General features: G+C 46.9%; 1 protein-coding gene across 1 annotated transcript; it reads left to right on the forward strand.

Annotated features, from left to right (window-relative positions):
* The first annotated feature begins 491 nt into the window (after positions 1-491).
* Positions 492-6795, forward strand: TMED8 (transmembrane p24 trafficking protein family member 8). The gene is made up of 6 exons (XM_054400723.1): positions 492-591; positions 1876-1954; positions 3734-3863; positions 4782-4920; positions 5205-5504; positions 6578-6795. Exons 1-6 carry the CDS (start codon positions 492-494, stop codon positions 6793-6795), a joined length of 966 nt encoding a protein of 321 aa, XP_054256698.1.
* The last annotated feature ends 16099 nt before the right edge of the window (positions 6796-22894 follow it).

The raw sequence follows: 22894 nt of genomic DNA on the forward strand, positions 1-22894 counted from the left end.
CGCGTGCGGGGGCTCCGAACCCTCCTCGGGTTCCGGACCCTCGGCCACTCCCGGCCCCGCGGGTCGCGGGCTCGGCTCCATCGGCACCATGGCCAGGCCACCAAGGCAACGCGTCCTTCCGGGCTTCCCATGGCAACCACCACTGCCACCACCCCCACTCTGCTAACACCCGGCAAGGACGCCTGCGTCCCGCGCCCCCTGGCTCTGCGGAACTTTGTGATTGGCTGTGTTGTCGTGGGGGGAGGCTGAGAGGAGAGCACGTAGGCGCCGCCCTCTCCCTTCTGTCCGATTCAAACGCACCCAGTCGGTTCTTGTTGCTCCACCCGCGTTCACTCTCGGGGTTTTTCGCTGACGGCCGCGCAGCACTCTGTCCTCATTCGGCTCTTTCCGCTGACGGCGACCGCAGCACTTCGTCCTCACTCGGCTCTTTCCGCTGCGGCGGGCTGCCGCCTTCGGCTCCGCGCGCGCCGGCCGCCCGCTCAACCCTGCCTATGTCGGACGTGCTGGCTGCTGCCGCCGGCTCCCGCTTCGAGCCCCCGGCCACTGGGACGCCGGGCGGCCGCGGCGGCCCCGGACCCCGGCACCCCTCAGGTACGGGTTCGGCAGGGGAGGGGGCAGCCGGTCTGGTCGCGGCGGGCAGCGGGAGCGGCTCCTTGCCTGCGCTCTTCGCTCCCGGCGTCAGGGAGCGCCTTGCAACCCGGCCCGGGTCCCCGAGAAGACCCCCCCAGCAGCCGGTCGGGCTGCCCGCGGGCTGCGGGGCAGTGACTGAGGGACCGCCGCGATGAGGCGGCAGGCCCCGGGACGCATATTTTAGCGCTCGCCTTGAGGCCAGGGAGAGTACCCTGAGTTTCCTTTTCGGTGGTAGGTTTCCTCGTTTCTCCAGGAAAGCTTTATTTCAGCAGTGACAGTTTGCTTCGGTACTGTATACTGTACCGCTTACGAAGAGCAGCATCAGGAGTTGTCCCTTGGATAACAAGTGCTGTACCGGGTGGGTGGGCTGCTGCACGGCGAGGGGCCGGCCGGGATGTCCAGGCATACCCCCCTGCAGCTGGCACCCGCACCTGCCAGGGGCGCAGGGTTCCACTGCCGCCCTGCACCCGAAACTGCAGCAACAGTTCCCGGCGGTTTTTTCCTGCAGGCCAAAGACTAACGTAGGTTTATTACAAACAGTGTGCTTCCCTCCGTGAAAGAGGCCCCTGTCTAGTTGGGCGCTGGACTGCCTCACTTGGGGTCTCTCTCGTGAGCCGGCGTCCCGGTGCTGTATTGGTGGAGAAACCTCCCAGCTCGAAGCTGGCTCCGCGAAACAGCCATCAGAGAGCTGATAAAGACGTGTTGCTGCTGCAAACACAGGAACTTGCCGATGCCCGGTTCACTGCCTTAATACGATCAGGCAGCAGGGCTGTGGCGCGTGGGGACAGAGCTCTCCCGGAGTTCAGGAGACTCGGGGAGACCAGGAGCCATCTTTGTAGACAGTCCTTTTAGCAGTGAGCTAGGAATTTCCATCTCGTCAGAGCCCTGTGGGAACTACATGATTGCTTTTTCCAGGGCTTTTTTAGCCCAGTTTTACATGATGCAATTTGGCCTTGTTCTGTCCTAAAGCCAGGGATGGTGGTGCATGAAATAACTCTGTTTCTGAGAGCAGTTCTGCACGAAAATCACGCATGGGTTTTCTTCTCTCAATCCTAAGGTTAAGACAATTGCAAATCTTTGTTCTGCAAGGTGCTAGGTACAGCTCATAACATGAAAAACTAACTGATGCAGCTCTTTGTTCCATGACCATATGACCTTGTCAATGAGCGGTAGCTGTACTTTTTCCTTTATTCTAAACCCCAAAATGTGTTTCACCTTCTGTCTGTATATTCTATTTGTTTTTAGAAAATGACAACTCAGCCCAAAAGACAGAGCCTGAAGATCAGCTGGTTGATTCTTTGGAGTCCAGCACTTCTCAGAACAGGTGGGAAAATCCTTTTCTGTGTTGTGACCCATATGCATGACAGCCTGTTACACCCCTGTGACCTCCTCTCTATGGTAGTTGATCGTGTGCGGGTGAAGGGAAGGGACTGGAGACAGAGTTGTCTGCTTTGTGATAGAATATGCCAGAATTGGTATAGCAAGGGCTGTTCATACAGGCTTAAGGTTGTTTCGAAGGTTATGAAGTGAGGAAGTGTTGTTCATGGCTCAGCTATTCAAATCACAGAATCATTCCATTTGGAAGGAACCCTGCGAGGTTTTGTAGTCCACTGTAAGAGCTAATAATCTCTCATAAGGAATTTTTCTCTATCTTCTCCAAATAATATTTTAGTAATTGGGCATTCCTACTGTCTATAATTCTGGTGGAAGCTGAGTAAGAAAACACCTTGTAGTGTCATCTTGACAGTGTTTTGGGTTTTTTTCTTCACTTCGTTTTCTGTGTCACTCCTTTGTTAACGCTGCTAATTGATCCCGTTATGTTTGGCTTGTTATCTGTTGAGTATGTGCTTGTGGCCAAGTCATTGCATTGGTTAGAAGAACTAATATCCTAGACAGTGGAGTTTCATTTGCCATCATACATTTGTTGCACAGGATACAGTTTCAGAAATGTGTGAGTTAATTACATCAGACAGTAGATATACCCCAACCTCACTGAAAACGAGCAGAAATAAAGTCTAGGGAAAAAAAAACAAACACAAAACCAAACCAAAACCAACCAACCAAAAACAATTTAAAAAATCCCAACAACTGAAAAACCCAACCCAATCAACTGAAAAAAACCCACAAGGTTTATTTGAGGTAGAAAAAAACCCCACAAACAACAGTGACCAAAAAAGAGTTAAAAAAAAAAAGTCTCTGCTGCCTACAGAGGATTATTCTGGCTGGTGATGGTCAGTGAGCCTGCTTCTCTCTTCTTCTGCTCTCTGTGGCAATGGGTACCGGTTTAAAGTTTGTTTCATGGTGTTATCCTTTCGCAAATACAAAAGGAATAGTGATGAAGCAGATGCAGATCCCTTCTGGCCTCTGCTTCCATCATTCCTCTGACCACAAGCTTGGGAAGATGTTTTCATTCTTGCCCATTCTTTCTCTGCTATGTAACTTTCTTTTTGTTCTAACTTGTCTACCTCCTCTTGACATAGAATCACGCACACAGAGTCACAGAATGTTAGAGGTTAGTGAGCTGCTATTGTGCTGCTGTTGTATGTTTTATGATTTGCTTCTCTGTGCAACACATTTGAATATGGCAGAGGCACCTGGGTGCTCCCAGTATCTCTTGGGATTGCTAGTAGGAAAGGCATAACAGGACACTTAAATAGGGAGAATTTTCAGGATGGCTGTCAAAACTGGTTCGAATTGTTTTACTGATCCAGCTGACCTCTGATGGAATATGCAGAATGGCTCGCAGTAGCTGGCATAGAAGTTGCTCTTTCTTGAGCGGAAAAGTTGCTGCTAATTTCTGCACTTAGTACAGTGCTGGTGAGCAGGCATGCTGTGGGGCAAGAGCAGAGAGCTGCTGCTGTCTGAAGGGCAGCAAGCATGGAGTATCTACAACTGAAATTGCTTTCTCTGGCTCATGTGGAAGATAAGCGCATGGAGATGAGGACAGGACTGGGGTGCAGACGATTCTCTGTGCAGTTGGCAGGTGCTGATCACAGAAGCTTTTCCCCTTCAGTCCATTTGAATTTGAGTTCCAGAGCAGAATGATTCCTCTGGCTGTACCCTGGATGTAAGTGCTGAATTTAGTGCGCTCCTCCTCTGACAGATCACAGATTGGGTCGCTCCTGAATGCTGGCAGGACGGAGGATTTGAAGCAAGAAGCTGGCAATTTGAAGGACCAGGAAGTTTCTGAAGTAAAAGAGAAGCTGCCTGACCAAATCCAGTCCCTCGAAGAGGTAGGTGGGTGTACTTTCTATCTGAAAGCAAGGGCAGTGGTACAGCGATAGTTCTTCCACTCTACTGTTGTGCATGTGACTATGAAACTGAGGCTTTAAGGGTTGTGTTAAGGCAAAAGTAGAGTTACCATAGATTCAGTTGTACTTCATTCTGTGCATTATTTGGAGGTAAATGTTAACAGTCTGACTGGTTTACAAAACCCTTCTTGTGACTTTGGATAGTCCTCACTTCCTTGCAGTTTTTTGGCTCACTAATCTTCAAGCTTATTTTTACCTTCTGCCTCTTGTCTGGGGCTCTTGGGAATTACTTCCCTGCAGCTTTATGGAAGGGGGAACTGAAAGTGACTGCTGTCTCGTTTGTTTTGTTGAGCAGCCAATTTGCACTACAGATGAGTCAGAAGAACTTGTGCAAGTGGCACCTAGCTCATGAGCTGTGACTTTCCCTATGTGAGGAGAAAGGACTGGCTGCAGTGAACCAGATGAACTTGTAACTAGAATGCAGCAAATGACAGTTTGATTGTGGCTGTAGTCTAGGTGCATAGGGAGCTGAAAGGGTCTCCCCATGGAGAGACTCATGTCTTGGGAATTCTTTCAGCTAAATCTGTATGGCTATTGCTTTGTTGAGAGATGACAATTAACTCAGGCAGATGCAAAAATGTGCCTGCCCAGGGACTCCTGGTGAGGCCAAGGGGTGTGTAACACAACAGTTGACTTCAAAGTTCATAACTTCAGTGCATTGGGGGAAATAATGCAGAGAGGTGTCTCTGAGCCAGCCATTCTGTTTTAACTAATAGAAACTTCTGCAGGTTCTTGGCTTCAGAAAGATGCCTGAATTATTAATGAGTTGTTTTATACACATCTGGGGACTTTCTTACCACCAGGGTCTTTATGACGATGGTTTTTATGTTCTTTGTGCAGAAAGCTGTTAGGGTAGACGACTACCACGTTCCTCAAGGAGCAGGGGATATAGTCATGATTCAGTCAGATCACACTGGTGCTGTGGATATCCTTTCAGCTGAGCTGGAGACTGCAGACCTCCTTGGGGAGCAGAGGAAAGGTGAGTACTGAGGCCCCTCCTTAGGTGCCTGCTCTGGCTAGAAAAGAACAGAGGCTATCTGCCTGCTCTGGCTAGAAAAGAACAGAGGCTATCCTGGAGACACTGTTAATTCCTGCTGGGGATTTGGGTTCCTGGCTTGCGAGTGGGAAAACTCCACAACCAAAGCTTCTGAGAGCAGGGTTCAGAACGCAAAAGCCTTATTAGAAGTAGCTTCACTGATTTCAGGTAACAGTTTGTGAGTAGTTAAAAGTTGGGTGAACCCATGATCTTTTCCCTTGTTTCAGCTCAGCCTCCCCCTCTGGCTCCACCCACCATGTGGACCACTGAGAAGATGAAGGAATTCAAAGCCAAGATGGGAAGGGAGAAGAATGGCCAGATGGTGGTGAAGCGAGGCGAGGTGGTGACAGTCCGTGTGCCAACTCATCCTGATGGAAAATGCATTTGCTGGGAGTTTGCTACAGATGATTATGACATTGGGTTTGGAGTCTATTTTGACTGGACCACAGTGACTAGCACTGCCATTACTGTTCAGGTCAGTGAATCCAGTGATGAGGAGGATGAAGAGGAGGAGGATGAAATTGAAGGTTAGTGCAAAACTTACCAGGGTTGATTTGTGGTGCTTGTTACTGTGCTGCTGAGAGAGTCTGCCAAATGCTGTAATTTCTGTCTACTTTGTTGCTCAGACCACTTGTTATCTTTGCAGCCTTTTGGGTTCTTGGTTAGGCTATGATGAGAAAACATTTAGTCCTTCCTGCTGTAGCACGTTTCAGTGACTGTCCTTCTCCAAGAGTCTTCTTAAAATTTAACACATTGAAAAATAAACTCAGAATTAATTTGTTCAACTTTTAGTTGATAAACAGATTAGAATCTGAAATTTTAACTTGACTGTTGTTCTTAGTTTCTCAGACTGAGAAATTTCTGGTGGTGAGTAGGAGCAAAAAGGTTAGGGTTTATGTGTGTGTTTTGTTGTTTTGGTTTGTTTTGTTTTGTTTTTCCCTAAGTTTTTATTGGTTGTTTTTTGTTTGATTGTTTTTTGGGTGGGTGGTTGGTTTGTTTGGGTTTTTTTCTCCCATTACATTAGTAGCTCCCACTGACTGCATTTGAGAGGATCGATTCCTGTCTTTGTGCTTCTGGAACACACAGTGACATTGCCTGTTCTGTTGCTTCTGTGTATGTGTAGCCAGGGTAGCTGGGAGGTCCGTGTCAAATTAATTTTGCAGGTTTTCTTGTGTAAGGAATCCTCTTGGAGAAGAATTGATGGCACAAACACAATGACGTTGTAGCTAAGAGCTTTCCCACCTTTCCTTTGCTTCATGTCTGTGTCACTGGATCACTGTCATATGTGTAAAAGCAGTGAGGTATCTAAAACGTAAGCCCAGGGAGAGAAGACCAGGCTGGCAGACAAGTGGATACTGTCCTATCAGTATTCCCAAGAGAACTGTTTCTCACCAAGTCCTTTGTCATGACAAGGAAAGCTGGACTTTTTGGGTATTATTTGCTGTGAGGTCAGAGCAGATGCTATGGGTAATGCTATCATAATTAGCCTTCTGTAGACCTGCCTGCCTCTGACACATTCTGGTCTTGATGGTGTTTTGCTGGACTGCCTAATAGCTTAACTGGCTCTGGCCTACTTACTTGTCTCCTCTTTTGCACTCAGGACTCGCCCCTGTTGGTGATGTGGAGAGAGGGTCCAAGAGCTACCTGCGGAACCGCTACGGGGAGATCATGCCTGTGTACCGGAGGAACAGCCATCGGGAGGTGCAGGCAGGCAGCCACGAGTACCCAGGCGAGGGCATCTACCTGCTGAAGTTTGATAACTCATACTCTCTCCTCCGCAATAAGACTCTGTTCTTTCGTGTCTATTACACTAGCTGAAGAAACAGGAAGGGGCAGGGACAGCAGGCAGGTACTGGTGAGTGCAGCAGGCTGCCACCCAGCCCTGATACTGCCTGGTGGGTACCATTGTGTGACAGAACTAAGGCACAATTCTGCCGGCTTCTCTCCAGATGCTAACTGGTTTCTCCCCACACCCTCCTTGCCTGCTGTCCCTGTGGAGAAAGGTAGCTATTACCATGTAGTTGTCTACAGGTAGCTGCTCTTTCTGTAAAACTGTGGGAGATCTGCTCTGTGTGGGCATCAGCTGGACCTTCATGTCACAGCTGATAAATGCCCAGAGGCCAGGTTCAGGTGGTCTTGGTTTCGATCTGTTGTGCTGGTATGAAAATGAAAATATTCTTGACCTGTTACTATTTCGTGAATACCTTTTCTGACTCTCCTGTTGCACCTACGTCACTAGAGGGCAGCTGTCAGCTGCAGTGAGATGAAAGCACAGCTGGCGAGTCACTTAGCCACCTATAGCCTCATCACCTGCCACCAGTACAAGTCCCCCAGCAGCCAGTGCTTCCTTCGCTCCAGTAGGTGGAGGTGCATCTGGCCAGTGGCAAGGCAAGGCCACAACAGGCAGGCCCCAAATGGCAGTCACAGTGTGTAGCTGAATGGAATGGGGGGAGGGTGCGCACGTAGGAGCCCATAAGAAGGTTTTCCTACATATTAAGAATACCTGTGGATTGTAGGAATATGTGTGATGATTAAAACTTGTGTGACCACCGGAAGCTTTTCCTACAATCCAGATGTGAAGCAGAAGAAATTGCTTACTGCTGTGCTGAATAAATACAGAAAGGTTGGTGTACAATGAATAAATGCACAGGAAATGTTTCTTAGTAGCAGCCTGGTGGTTCACTGGTATTGCTGCCAGATGGGTAGTATCATGTGTGGCAAAGAAAAGGCTCCCAAGAGAAGTATAGCTTGTCAGCTGCCATTGCTGTTGCGAAGGTATTGTTAGAAAAGAACACCTGTGCTCAGAAACTCGGAAGGTGTGAGATTTAACCAACCTTTTCTGTGAACCAGAATCACCAAGGCCATTGCTAACCCTGACCACATGAAAAAGGATGGAGTTTCAGGGCATGTGCTGGTGGCTAGCAATGGCATTAGTGAACATCTTCTGCTCAAGTACCAGCAGAATTGAACAGGGATTAAGTTAATCCTTCAGAGATGAATTTTAAATCACGTTTATCTGTAACTGTTTATTTTAATACTTTTAACTTGAAATGATTCCCTTTTCTAAGAATACTGCTGTATTTATATTTTGATACCTCTTTGCAGAGAAAGAATGTGGCTGTTTGCAAGGTGATCCCAGTTGAGTCCTGAGTTTTGTTTTTAAATCCTCTAGGTAAAGCACCTCTGCTTGATCCATTCCCTCTACTGAGAGGAAATGATGGACGAAATGATTTTGGAGTAGTTAAAGCCAAAGATTTCACTCTCGTAGGAGGGCTATATATTTCCTATTTAAGGCTATAGTGTAATACTATACAATTTACCCATATTCAAGCTCCTCTGCTTACTTACTTGCTGCCCCAGAGAGCTCAGTAGGTCAGAACTGTGTGAGAGAGAGCTGTCAATCCATGAGAGAGCAGGCCAAGATGGGAGCAGGAGGAGAAACACAAAACCTGCTGATTGGAACACAGAGCAGGTGGGGTGCAGAGTTGGTCAGGGTAAAAAAGCAAAAGTTCTTGCTGGTTTGGGTTCTGAAACTAGGAAAAAAACAAATGCCTTTTGTAAAAGAGAGTGAGAGTTGCACACGTGGGCAGGGGGAACTGCAAAGCTGCCTTATTTAAGTAGGGGCAGCCACAGGACAGCCTTGCATGGAGACAGAACAGCAGGGCTTGGTACCTGTCAGAGTACCAAGTCAAAGATGCTCTTTCATTTAGCAGCTTGGGGAGCATTGTTCCTTCCTTTAGCTTCTCTTGGGGGAGATGAAGGACCATCCTGTGGCCTTTGTACCAAGCACTTGAATCAGGCCTGAGCAACTTGGGTAAGGCATTCTCCTTTTTCATCCTTTTCCTGTCAAGTTCCTAGACACTGAGTAGAAGAAAATAAAAAGGACTTTTCAGTCTCACCACAATGTCAGCACTGTCCCACTCAAATTACTTTGGTCCTTTGCCTTGAGATCCACAGAGCTCCGTATGCACTTGCTGGTTAGTGTATGATATACTGTCTTGTGACTCACTCTGCTTTGTAATTAGGACTTGCTTATGAAGGAAAGCCTGACCTGTACATAACAATAGACACTCTGAAGTTACTGATCCTCAGTTGCACAGCTTATTGCAGGCTAGTAAGTTATCTCCACTAAAAACTATTTCCCTTATAGATTGGCCTCCCTGTTGCTAACTCATGGCTACTTCCCTCTCCTGTCTGTGTATTGCTTATATTGAGGTTCAAAATGTGTTTTGTCATCTTGTAAGAAGTTAATAAGCCTTCCCTCACAACCAACTTTGATCACTCACTGGCACACAAATAGTGTTGTGTCAGTTTTCAAGCCATTAGTTAGTGGTTTTAGTAAAGCTGCACTGTAGGTGGTAATCTGTTGCTCAGTTTTACCTGTCTGAAGTGTGGGTCAACCGTTAGTAAGGCTCAGGTCACTTGTTTGGCATCATGCCTGTCTCAGTCTTACTGACTTAGGCCCAACAGCAGCACTGAATGTGGTATCATCCCAGCCAGCATGCACCTGGTCTGCAAATGCTGTCTGCCCATAGATGGGCCTGCTGCAGTGGAACTGAAAACATTCAGTGTCTGTTACATCACTGCTTAACTTTTCCAGAAGTATCTGGTATCTCTTATAAACACAAGAGTATTTAATCTGTAGGAAACAGAGAAGCTTCACAGTTGTACAGGATAATTCCTCTTTCCCCCCCCCCTTTGTTTTCCTTTAATTTCTACATTACACAATTATGTTGTTTCTGGGGTACACACCATTCATTATCCAAGTGACAGCTTCTCTTTGGACAGATATGTAGTTTTCATTAATTTTCTGATAAAGCCAGTAGCTTGGCTGCATGACTAGTGATTAACAGCAGCCATTCCCATTTAAAGTAGAGCTTGTAGTTGGTTCAAAGAAGTAATTTGTTTCTCATGCATCCTTTTTCAGTTTGCTGTATCTCTTAGATTTGCATTGAGTCCTGCTCTCTGGCTGAGGCAGTGATGGAACTTTTTTATTATTTTAATTGCAGACCTCTGGAACTAAGTCTTGGGTTTAGGAAGCAAGATGAATTTAGAAGGCAGTTCCACTCCAAGAGGGAAATTAATCCTTGAGAAAGGAAAATTCCTTCTTTGTTGCTGTAACAGGAAGATTTTGGATAAGTGTGGGTTTTTTCCTCCCTGTAAATTGTGTATAAATTCAGAAAGCTAAATCAAGAAAGAAGCTTCTTTTGTATTTTGGGTTTGCTTTTGTGAAAGCACAAAATTGTTTTCCTTTTCCTTTTTAATATAATTCAGATCTGGAAATAAGACTTACATGTTAAGTAAGAGATACAAGACAAACCTGTAGTGCAGGATGTGTATAAAACTTAGCTTGTGTAATTGCATACTTACCATAAGAAGCCACAATGTTTTGGGCATTTCTTTTATGTCAAAGATAGTCATAAGATCTCCATTGTTTTCTCTTTTTCTCTTCAGGAGTAATGAGTTTAAAATGTATTTTATTGAGGACAGAGAGTAAAGTTGCTTCAGTCAGGGACTACTTGGACTGATCCAGTTTACTCACAAACTCTTTGGAAGCCTGCTTTATGGCTTCTTGTGAAAGGTTACCAGTGTCAGACATAGCCTAATTGCAAATTAATGCTTGGGACCCATTTAATAGTGACAGATGATTGTTAGTAGTGAGCTGTTTAAATGAGCAGGTAAGGTAAAAATGTGGTAAGAGAGAGAGCTTAGTTGTTGACTTCAGGTGCTAAGAACAGAGTTGAGTTACTATGCAGCTGAGTCTAAAAGACAGCCACACACCTTTCATTTTGGCTTTACCCTGCATGCTTGTCTACTGTAGCTGTGCACACATGTAACCTTCATCCGTAGCTGCCAGTGGGTCAGTTATTGTGGTGCTGAACCTTGTGAGGTGGGTTAGGGATCACATGTCTATTTGCTGAAAAACTTGTTCATTCTTGTGGGGAATCAGAGTAGAGATCCCTAAAGGAGTTCACATCTAACCCCACTACTTACACCCTTATTTTTTGTCTCACTACCCTTACTAAAGCCACTCTACAGAGGATTTATTACAAGGTGCCATAGGAACAGGGAGTGCGAATGAAAGCCATAGATGTCATTAATCCAAGAGACTTTTGTTTCTCTGCCCATGAGAGTGGAGGAGAGATGCTTCCTAAAGTCAGACAAGGAGAGCCCCTATAGGCTCTTTCTGCAGATTTAAGCTGTTCATTAGAGACTGTCTTACTGCTGTAAAATTAGTTTGAGTTTCCTGGTGCCATAAGATCTTTGCCTTGTGAAATCACACATTGCTGTCAGATATTGAGAAACACAATTGAGGACTAATCCTTTTGATATACTGGTGATAAACCTGAGGACCAGAGGAACACTAGACAGACATAGAAAAACATTCCTTGTGTTCATTCATTTTCTCCAAAAAAAGTGTCTGAATCCAGTGGTGTGAATGGTGCGTTTTTATATATATTGAGGTTGGATAAGAGACCAAAGCAACTAAAGGGTTTTTTCTATCTACAGGTATGAAAGAAAAGACTTTCTCCTTTTCTCATAACTAGGAAAATACTGGATCTGACAGTGTCATGTAGATGTAGCAGAACATCTCAATGAAAAACTGGGAACTGATCATGTTCAATACCTTGGTTAATTAAGACTGTGAAAAAAGGCAGTTTAGCAGGTGTCAACATGCTACATCATTTATCTAAATAAGTTATCTAAAGCAGTAAATACCAACTAAAAGTTTTAGAAGGTACGTAAAACTGCAGAGTTAAAATACATCTTGCTAGGAGGGGAATTTTCGCTGGGGTTATTCCATGTTTGCCTCCAAAGAATCTCTGGCGACTTAATCACTGGTGCTGAAGACATATAAGGCTGAGTGGATGGTGGGTCTAACTCCCCTTGGCTTTTGTGTTCCACTCTGCTTTTACATGTTGCTTTCTCAGAAGCTCTGTCACAAGAAATGTACCCTTTAGCAGGTAGGGAGAGAGAAAGAATTTTGTAATCTCTCAGTGAGTTATCTGGTATAAGCCCATCTGGACTGGTGAGTCAAATCCCATGGGCAAGATGCTGGATGCTAGCCATTAAGCTCAGAGCTAAGGAGGCTTTGCCAAGTAATGAACTTGAAGTTTAGGAACTGCATTTGGAAGTTAAAAATAATTGGAGATGGTCTCCCTGCAACCTCCAGGATGCCCAGATGGAAAGTCTGCTCTCAAGTCACTGCTCCAGGCTGCTAGCATAGTCTTTTAATGGGGAGCACCTTGTAGTTGGTCATACCTTTTACAGACCTATATTCCTGTGAACTGAGGGTTGTCTGTCAGTCCTTATCTATGTGATGTGCATATCTTTCATGTCCTGTGGTTTCAAAATTGAGTTCTCAGTGCCAACTGTTTGCTTTTTGTGTCCTCTCAAGATACAAGTTCTAAATGGAGGAGAGGATATTTCAATAAAATGTGGCACTGACTCTTGCTGAAGGGCACATAAGAAGACTATAGCGAGATTGCATTGCTTCTACGCTTGGTTTGTGTTACTTTTATTTGTGTTATGGCTGATTTATAATAGTATATTGAAACTTATTCTCTTTAAATAAACTTTTCACTATGCAACCAGAACCTTTGTTTTCTGCTTAAAGTGAGTGCCTTGATATGAAAAACTGAACTACAGACTCTCCAACAAGACAAGAATGCAATTATAATTAGCTCTGTGAGCAAAGAAGAGGCAAACATGTAACACACTGAGCATTCTGGTTGCAGATGGGTAGGGAAATACTCTGATGTCAGCAGTAAATGATGGTTCCAGCCAGGAAGGTTTATCTGTTAAACTGACTTGATATTTATTTTACTTCTTTAAATTTTCTGCAACGCTTGAAATTGTACTAAATGCCTGAAGAAGTATAGAGGAACAAGCAAGTAGCCAAGCTCATATCAGGGAGATGTGGAGAATTTGAATGTTTAACCCTCATGTGCTTCATATTAATACTTTTCACATTCATTTGCAGAGATGCCCTCTAGCTATTTTAGCCCCATTCCATTACATCATCTTTCAATCTGAAGGATTAAAAGCATGTTCTTCAGTTACCAGGTACTCTTATTACCCTTCATAGTTCCTGATAGCTGCCTACCCATCAACTTTATCTGACTATGAAGACTGTATTTATGTGGCCTGGAGAAAGCACCTGCTGCTCAGAATGAGGAATGATATTGCAGCCTGAGCCATCCTTCCTCACTTGTGAAACTCAGTAGGGCAAGTGCTGCAGAAGTTCAATTGTGTGTTTCTAATCTGTGTTTCCTTGGAGCACTTTTATAAAATAATTGATGGGCAGAAGTAATCATGAAGCAAGCTGATCAAAGGGATAGATGACTGCCAAGTTAAAGGCATTTCATCTTTTTAAGACCCCTGAAGAGAAACAGCACACTGATTACTGTGCACTTCTATGAATTCCTGTCCTTGAGCTTGGCTCAGACACAGGGCGAGGAGGAAAAATAAGTAACTCAATGGAGATGCAGGGAAGCAATGTGAAATTTACTTAACATTAGCTCTTTATCACCCTTTCTGTGATTTTTGTGGCTGAGCTGCAGCAGAAATGCTCTGATCATGAGCTGCTCAGCAAATACCTTGCAATAGGCTTTGTTGGCCCTGACTGGGAAGTGATTCTTCCCTGCTTCAGCTACACGGAGAGACAATAATTTTGCTACTGAAGCCCCGTCATTGCTTTTAGTGGTGTTGCATTATCAACATCAGCTCTGACTTTAGCAGAGCGATTCCTTGTAACACGGGTGGTATCAGAGACACAGCAGAATCCCGTGGGAACTCACACACACAGACGTCCTGCCCTCTTTTGGCTAGCCTTGTCTGTAGAGTAAGAGAAAAAAGTTTCACACCTGCTGGTTTTTATGAGAGCTACAGGAAATCCCCCGCAAAGGGATGTGTGGTTTGGTCTCTAGCGATGAGTGCAGCTTGGCCCGCCGGCGAGGTGGGCCTCGGCATGAGGGGGCCGGAGCCGCTGCCCGTGCTCCCCTGACCTTCTGCCTGCTCCCGGGGCTGAATGGGGGCGGGCGCGGCAGCTCCGGGCCCTCCTAACGCCGACCAAAGCGGTGCGGACGGGCGCTCCGCGGCGGGTGCCCGCGCAAGGGGGCCGGGGGGCGGTGGCCGGCCGCACACAGCTGCGCCGCGGCGCCTTTATGGCGGCAGCCCGCAGCTGGCGCATCCACTTGCTGCCATGCTGCCCGCCTGCCGCCGGGCCCGGCCGAGGCCGTGGGGCAGCGCCCAGGAGGGCGGCCTCACCTTCTATGTGCTGTGGGGGCTGCTGGAGCCGCCGCGGCGGCTCGGCAGGTGCGGAATGGCCCAGCCAAGGGCAGCTTCGTCGCGGCAGCGCTTGCTCCGGGGGCTGCGAGGGAGCGGTGGGATCGGATCGGCCTCGTCTGTGTTCCGGAGTGGGCTCCGCGGCGGGCCGGGGGCGACCTGCACGCCTTGCCTCTCGAGAGCTCTGTGGAGCTACCCCAGCTCATGGCAGCCCTCCCTTCCTAGGCTGCCTCTTGCTTCTCACTGCATTCCTGCGCAGTCTCAGCTGTAAATTACACAACCCCTTTCTTTTTTCCCTACTGTGGTAGAAGTGTGTTTTCAAACCTTTCCATATGTTTTTTGGACCTTCCACTTTACTCCTTGGTGGTTATCTCTTTTCTGTTGTGTTCCCCCCCCCGCCCCGCAGCCAGTCCAGCAAGATGGGTTTCCAGGCTTGGCTGCCCCTGCCATTGCCAAAGCAGCTGGTGGTGTTTGCGCTGGGAGACTGGAGCTGTTACTCCGCGGACACAAGCGTTGTGGTGGACGTGCTGGTGACCCCAGGCATTACACCGCAGCAGGTTGGAACGCTGGAGCCTGCCTGCAGGTCCGACAGGAACTGGTGGTATCAGGAAGGGTGCACTGGAAAAGCTTTCTGCTCTGCAGTGCTGCCTGGTTTTGCTGGTGTTGTTCCCAAAGCCACTCAGGCGTGCCGGTCCTCCACCATGGCACCATGGTGTTTCTTTTTAGTAATACTTTCGGCAGCTTCCTTGTGGCTGCTTTGAGGGATGGATTTTTTTTTTTTCTTTTTTTTAATTTTTTTTGGGGATATGACCAGCTAGTGTGGGAGTAGGAATTTTTACCTGGTCAGTGTCTCTTGTGGGCTGAACACCCCTGGTCACATGTGCAGGTCTCTGGTGTGGGAAGGTGACTGGAGGACAGATATTTTCATGGCCTCGTTGAAAGAGATGGACAAAGGCAACTATGTGAAGCTTATCCTGACTGTCAATGGACAGGTAAAAGAACTGACATCATCCTCTCTTCTTGCCCTGCATCCCAAACATTGTCACTGCTGAGCTACAGAACTTCCTCTCCCCTCTTCTCCTTCCGTTTGCTACTCTAAGGCAGAGCTGCCTCATGTGGATCTGTTAACGCACATATGCTGAGCCTAAACCCTCTTGTGATGATCCAGGCCCATTGCCTAAACATGGCTTTGACAAAACACATTGTACATTGCAGGAGATGGGTAGAAGAAAGCCATTTACTGGGTCTGTGGTACTTACAAGGTTGTTTTACCTTGCACTGGAGCTCTTGGATTTAGCATCTCCCAGTGCCTGGCTTTGCTTTTCTTTATTCTGTTGGTGCTGGAGATGAAAGCTGGGCTATTCCCTTGTAAGGAATTTGTCACTTGCAAGACATCTTTTGGATCATCCCTTGTGGGTGGAGCCCAGCACCCTTGGCATGTCCTTTTATTCTGTTACTGTTTCTGCTGCAGCTGCTCCGAGGTGTCTCCAGCAGTACACCAGCCCGCCCTTTCCTTGTTCCAGAAACCAGCCAGTCACCAGTGCTCCCAGCAGGTGATATGCCCCAGGGCCAGGACGTGGAGGAACCTACTACAGTATGTGTGTACCCTGGAGACTTCCTCTCGTTTTTCTCTCTCTCTTTAGTATCTTCTCCTAGGTTTTGAGTTGATACCTAGCAGACACATTTGCTGCTGTTGTCTTAGAGGTGGCCTGTTTAGGCAACTTTTGGAGCTGAGGATTCACTTGTGGTAAAGAAAGTGGTACTCTTCACTGAAATGCCTTTGGAAGGAATAAATTTAACAGTCCTTGGTGGTATATTTGATTAGTCTGCTCCTAGCACAGATGGTCTTTCTGCCTTTGCAGTTGCCTTGTGCTAGCTGTGCCCATTGCAGCCAGCAGTCTGAAAGCAGACTGCTGGGCATGTAGCAGCAGGTAGCAGCATTGCTCAGCGTTTACTTGGCAGCTGATACTGTTGGCATGCTAGCCCTTATGACCCAAAGGGAAGGAAGATGAGTCTGAAAACAGTCACCACACAAAACTGATCTCTGGCCCAGTAATAACAGTGGCCTCAGGTCTTTTTCTTCAGGGCTGATTTGACTGAGACTCTTGTCACAGGTTAAGGGTCAGAGCTCACAGGTGACTGCTAGAGCATTCAGGCCTGGGAGGAAGGACATCCACCCACCACTGAGGACCCTGGTGAACACCTGTGCCCTTAAGCCACCATCCGACAAGGTGGAACCCAGTGAGGCCTGGAAGAGGAGTCCTGTCTACCTCAAGAAGCCCAGGAAAGTTTTATTTGAACCCACAGCATCTGAGAGAGATCTCAGTGAAGAAGGTAAGTCTGGCAGCTTCCAGACTTGTTTTACAGATCTTGTCTGAATGCTGCTGGGCAAGAAGCTCCCAGACCATTTCTCTGTATACCTCAAAGGCAAGATGGGCTTGACTAGTTAAGCTTGAAAAATACTGAGAACTGTTCTTTAGTCCTGGATAAACTGCTTGATGATTTTTGTTTTTGCCTGTTGGCAAAAGGCCAGAAATAGAACATGGGATACTTTTAGTGCCAACACACTGTACCATAACATAACTCTTTGTAAAAGTGCTTTATAAATGAAAGCAAGTATTGTTAGCCTTGTTTTACAAAAGAGTAACCTGAGGCATAAGAAAGTTACCTAATATGATGTTGTATAAATTCTCCAGTGCTCTGCCTGTTCTCCTACTCACACTTGGTCCATAGAAGACAATGGTTGTTATTATTATAGAGACTATGAAAAGGAATTATATGCATAATTAGTATAATTGTGCTTACTTTTCAGTAGTGAGAAGGTAGCTGCCAACTGCTTTGAACCTTTAGCTTCTGGAGTGTTAATTGGTGTGACCAAGTTTTTATGTTAACATTTGACAGTAACTCAGTGGTCTGCATGTAAAATGATTTCTTGGGGCTTGACTTGCTTCTTACAAAGACAAATATAGCTTCATCATAAAGTCACTTTTGCTGTAGGCAATGTGAGAAGGGGGTAAATGAGCTTCCTTCGGAGGGGTGAGATACATTGGTGACAGCATGATGGCAGAGAAAGCATGCCCTGCTGTTACCTGTCTTCTGCATTTCTTCTGATAAGACTTTCTTCAAGATTTTTGGTCTTGCATCTTGTTTGTTGCATTGAGGTAGCTTTGTTCTAGGAGCAGGAAGAAGGCTAAAGGGCTTGCTTTAAATCTTAGAGCTTAGCACTTTCCAGGGTATGTCTGCTGGCTGCATTCTTTATGGGGCCATTTCTGTTTCCTCTGCAGATCTGGCAGTGGAGGAGTTGCAAGGTGAGAATCTGGTTCCTAGGGCCTGATTTGTCTTTTCAGCCACTCAGTGATGCCATTCCCTTTAATGCTACAGGCCTCTCAAGGTATCAAGAATACCAAGTAGGTTGTGTGTACATACTGTTCTTCCCCATGCAAATGCGTTCAGTATATGTGCTTCCAGTACTGCCAAGCTCTCCAATATGCTTCTGTAGCCCCTCTGAATCTCAGGCACACCTCTGGGTGCAGAGCTGATTGAGGCAAAGGGTAAGTAAGGTGTGAAATAGACTTTGATTGAAAAGTATTTTTTAGCTTGCTCAGCCAACCACCTGGGCCTGGGAGAAGAAAGGAGCAGGAACAGAGCAGTACAAGCAGTGCCTCTGGAAGCAGTTCCAAGCTTCTGGTTGCAGTATCTCAGGCCCTGACAAGCTGTCCCTGGGTAGCCCTCCCTCACAAGAAATAATACACAGGGGTACCACAAGTGGGATATTCCTTCTGGGGATGGGTAATTAATTGGGGCTATCTAACCATGTCTGAAGTGGCAGCCTGTATACATCTTAAATCCAGCCAGACTCCTTGCTGGCTCCCTCTGCTAGCAGTGTCTCTCCTAGTACAGCAATTATTTTCCAAAGCCAACAGAAAGCCTTCCTTGGGAAGCTGTCTCTTGCCACCCACAGGGAAGGAACGTAGGGCGTTTGCCTTCCCACTTCTTCCCTCTGAGCCATTAGCTGCCTTGTCCCCAGCAGGGAAGGGAACTGGGGGTGTGTTGTCTGACTGCTCACAGCCCTGTGCTCTCCCCTCCCCAGGCAGTCCCAGCCCACGGTGGTGTCATGCTATGTGCCTCAGTGACCTGGGGACAGCTGTTCTGATCGGTGGACAAGGTGTCAATCAGCAGCCCTGTGAAGATGCAGTCTGGAAGCTGGAAATAGGTAGGAACTTAAGGGTTATCAAAGGTAATGAAGTCAGTAGGACTCTGGGGTAGCTCCTGCGCATGGGAGGAGGTACTTGGGGGTCTGTGCATAAGGAGGGGACCAGGCATGGTCACCAGGCTGAGCTAACAGTGTAGGGTGCCATGAGAGGCTGTTGGGTTGTGTGTGAGGGCCCTCTAGGAACCAGAGTGTAAGTTCTGGAAAGCGTTGGGTGAGTTTTAAAGGGTAAAAGCAACAGTGCAGTTTGCAGTCTGTGTGTTATGACCGGTGGAGAAGCATGAGATAAAATTCCAGTGCCTCACAGCTTTCTGCACCTCACCAATTCTATCTTTGTATTCCCCACCTTGTTAGTGTTTCCCTTCATTCTTTAGAAACATTTCTGTATGAGGCCCCTCTAGGCCTGACGCAAAAGAGAGGAGATGAAGGAAGCAAGGTCTTGAGGAAAGATTTTATGACATATTCTTTAAATATGGGAAAAAACAAGAGCATCTTTGAACTCCCACACCATCTATCTGGTGTTGTTCCAACAGACAATGATTTCTGGGTTCCGGTGGATTTCCAGCTACAAAACAGCACACCATTGTGTTTGTATGGTCATACAGCCACCTACGACCCAGACACCAAGCGGATCTACATCTTTGGAGGAGTAAGGGAGGACAAAGACTGCAGCAGCATCTACATTCTGGACACAGTCACCTGGAAATGGCTCCTTGTGGCTGTAAGTACTGCACCTCTTCCAAGCTAAAAGCACAGGACCGGTGTCAGGTCCTGCCTCAAGGTGGCAATCAGTGTGCCCATACCCTTACTCTGGTAGTCTTGGGCCACAGTTGCTGCAGGTTTTCTGAGCTGCTTATTTGGGATTGACATATATAAGAATGCTATGTTGAAGGGCTACAAGCTTAGAAACCAGGGGCTGTGCCTACAATGAGTGAAGCAAAGTGAAAAGATAGTTGTTGTAGAGTGCTGTGCCTGACCAAGGTCATGGTAGGAGGATTCTACAAGCAGCAGAGGGAAATAGCCTCTCATTTGATATGGTGCTGTTGAGAGTTGCACTGAATGCCAAGGCAAAGACCTGGTCTTCTCAAATCATGGACTGCTATGGGTACAGCAGATCTCTAAGCTCTTTAGTTGCCTGTCATGTCCTTACAGAGAGCTTTCCTGGCTGTCACAAAATTGCTTTTACAGAATAAGCCTAGATGAGATCTTTCTGTTCTCTGTCTTCTGAGGAAGCTGGGTTAGGAGATTGACCTCCCTCTCTCATCAGAGCATTTTGGTGGTGCAGAGTATGCAAAGGATGTACTGTCTGCCTGTATGGCAAATTTCTGGCTAGGGAGCAAATAAAGTGAAAATTAATACTTGTTGAACTCACTGCGTGATGTGGGCCCCTTTCCTACAGGTCATGCAGCAAATGATGCGCTTCTCATGACAAAAGTATACTGAACTTTTTCCAGGCTAAAGGGAGGGTGCCATTGCTCACCTACCACAGTGCAACCATCTACCACAAGGAGCTCTTTGTTTTCGGAGGGACTTTGCCCAGGAAGGCATCAGTGGCAGTTGGACCCTGCAGCAACATGCTCTATGTCTTCAATCCAGAGCATGAAATTTGGTACCAGCCCATCTCAGAAGGGGAGAAGCCTCTCCCGAGGCTTGGGTGAGAGTGCTCTTATTCTAGCCCTCCAAAATAGAGCAGGAAAACTCTGCTCACCTTCCCTCCCACCCCAGTATAATTTCCTAAATATCGGGTGATTGTTCTCCAACGTTTGCTCTTTAAGACAGGGCTATGGTTTGAGCAATGTGACTCCCAGTACTTTCTGTCATGAATCCTGATGGGATTTTCTCTTTGGGTAGCAGTGGCTGAAGGCAGAGGCAAGTGTAAACTGAAGCTATGGCAACCCAAGGCTGAAATGTCAGTTTTGGGAACCTGATGAAGATACAGAAGTACAGAATATATCTGGTTGCAAAAAACCTCAAAGATCATCCAGTCCAACCCTTGACCCAGCACTGAAGGGTCAACACTAAACCATGTCCCTAAGTGCCAGGTCCACACACTGCTTGAACACCCTCAGGGACTGTGACTCCACCACTGCCCTGGGCAGACCATTCCAATGTTTGATAACCCTTTCAGTGAAGAAATGTTTTGTAACATCCAGCCCAAACCTTCCCTGGTGCAGACTACAACCATTTCCTCTAGTCCTGTTGCTTGTTATCAGGGAGAAGAGGCTGGTCCCCTCCTTGCTCCAATCTCCCTTCAGGTAGTGGTAGAGAATGATGAGGTCTCCCTTCAGCCTCCTCTTCTCCAGACTGAACAATTCCAGCTCCCTCAGATGCTCCTTGTAGGTCATGTGCTCCAAGCCCTCCATGAGTCTGGAGTACTGTGTTCACTGGCTTCCTCACTACCCAGGCATTCAGCTACTCTGCTGAAGAACAAGCTGCTGATTTTTGGGGGTCGAAGAACTTCTCTCTACCTCAGTGACATGCATATCCTGGATCTGGGTAAGAAAGTCTGTGCCAGGTGGATGGGGAAGGTCCTTTCTAAGGCAGGGACTGGGAAATGAGGCATGCTTGATGAGAAGGTAGGATTAATTTACAAAAAAATTACTGACTAGGCAATGGAGATGGAAAACTAAAGCGTGGATAAAACCTACATTTCTGGGGTAATTATGGGGAGTCTGCTTTCTTGGAAGAAGCTGAGTAACAGAGAATACAGGGTCCTGATGTGGCAGAGTATGTCAGTTTCTGTCTAGTCATGAGGCTGAGCTTTTTGAACGTTTCACTTGCATTTTTCCTGGCTGTCAGGTTTCATGGAGTACACACCAGTGCCCCTCCTTGCAGGGCAGCCTTCTGCACGCTGGTAAGATACTACTGCAGACTCATGAGCCCTCTTCCTCTGTCCTTTCTCCTTGAAGCCAGGTTTAAACAGTGCCTGTAATCAGACCCAGTTGTGTTTCTCTGCCCCTCTGCTGTGGGACCAGAAAGTCCTGTACTGTCCTAGTTGGTGCCTCTAGGATGGAGGAGGAGTACAAACTCCTAGTCTCCATGGAAATCTGCCTTTCCGGCTAGGGCAAGTTTTCTGCTGTGTGCTAGTGAGCTGTGTTGCCTGCTGTTCAGTCTACACAGTACCTGGAATACCACAGGCACACAGAAAAGAAGAAACAATCAGGACTAGGCTGCTTCTAAAGGGGACACTGTTGTCCACTAGAACAATTACCTAAATCTGACCAAAACCTAGCTAGCCTGCTATCTCGCTCCACAGAGCAAAACACAGGTGTTTCAATAGCTCCTTCTGAGATAATAAAGTGCTTTTCAGGCCTCATTATGGCCTGACCTGTAGAGGCAAACAAACAGCTCTGTCAAGGTTATTCAAGTCAGGGCAAAAGAGAAGCAGAAGTTAGCTTCCATTCTGCAGCTTAAGCCCCCAGCCTCCTGCTGAAGTCTGCCCACCACTGCCCATTGCAGACTGAGGTAACTGCAGCAGGTTTTCTTGTAATCACCTTTTGCCTTTGCTTTTGTCACAGTTTTCATGCAGCTCTAGCTGTGTCAGACCAGAAGGTTTTGATCAGTGGAGGCTCCAATGCCAAAGGAGCCCTGCAGGATGCCTTCATCTTTCACCTAGGTGAGTGATTCTCCCTCCCTGTTTCCATAGCTCTATGGGGCTGCAGTGGTGTTTTTGAATACCTAGGCTGCCCCATTTGTTGTTTCATCCTTTGGGCTAGGAATGGGCTTGTCAGTGTTAATAGCCCCTTTCTACTTCAGATACTCTTTCATGGAGCACAGTGATCCATCACGACCTCTGCTCTGTGCCCCGAGCTGGCCACTCATTGCTTGACTTGACTCCTGCCTACCAGATGGATGTGGACCAAAAGAACAAACAGGAGCATAATCTGCACACAGTGTTGGTCTTTGGGGGCTCCAACTGTGCTGGGTCCTTTTACAACAGCACAGTCAAGATCCAGCTGGACCTAGGATAATGCACAATACTCAGAATGAGCCTGTAACAGAAAGGGCTTTTCACCAGCCTGAATACAGACATGCATGGCAATAAATGAGTCCAAGCAATGTGGCTGTCCAAGTATCTGTATCTAGGCAAATGCTAGCTTGGCCCAAGAGATCATGGGTTTGTGAAGTCCTTCTGAAGGCAGTGGTATTGCCCTCTTATGGTAGCCAACATACAGCATCAGACTGGCAGAAATGTCCTCCCATTTCTCTGGCTTGGTACCTGGACTTGAGTGCCAAAATGCTCAGTGGGATCTGAACTGAGCCTGCACAGGAACACAGTCACAGGCTTTTGAGTTTCCCTTCTTGCTCTACAGGTTTCTGGGCTGGAATTCTTGAGGTGTTTTCACTCAGGTAACAGTGGCAGGTTGTTCAGGGAGGTCATGGATGTCCCCTTCCTGGAGGTGTTCAAGGCCAGGCTGG

Source organism: Indicator indicator, chromosome 4 (genome assembly GCF_027791375.1).
Source record: "Indicator indicator isolate 239-I01 chromosome 4, UM_Iind_1.1, whole genome shotgun sequence".
NCBI classification, from domain to species: Eukaryota; Metazoa; Chordata; class Aves; order Piciformes; family Indicatoridae; genus Indicator; species Indicator indicator.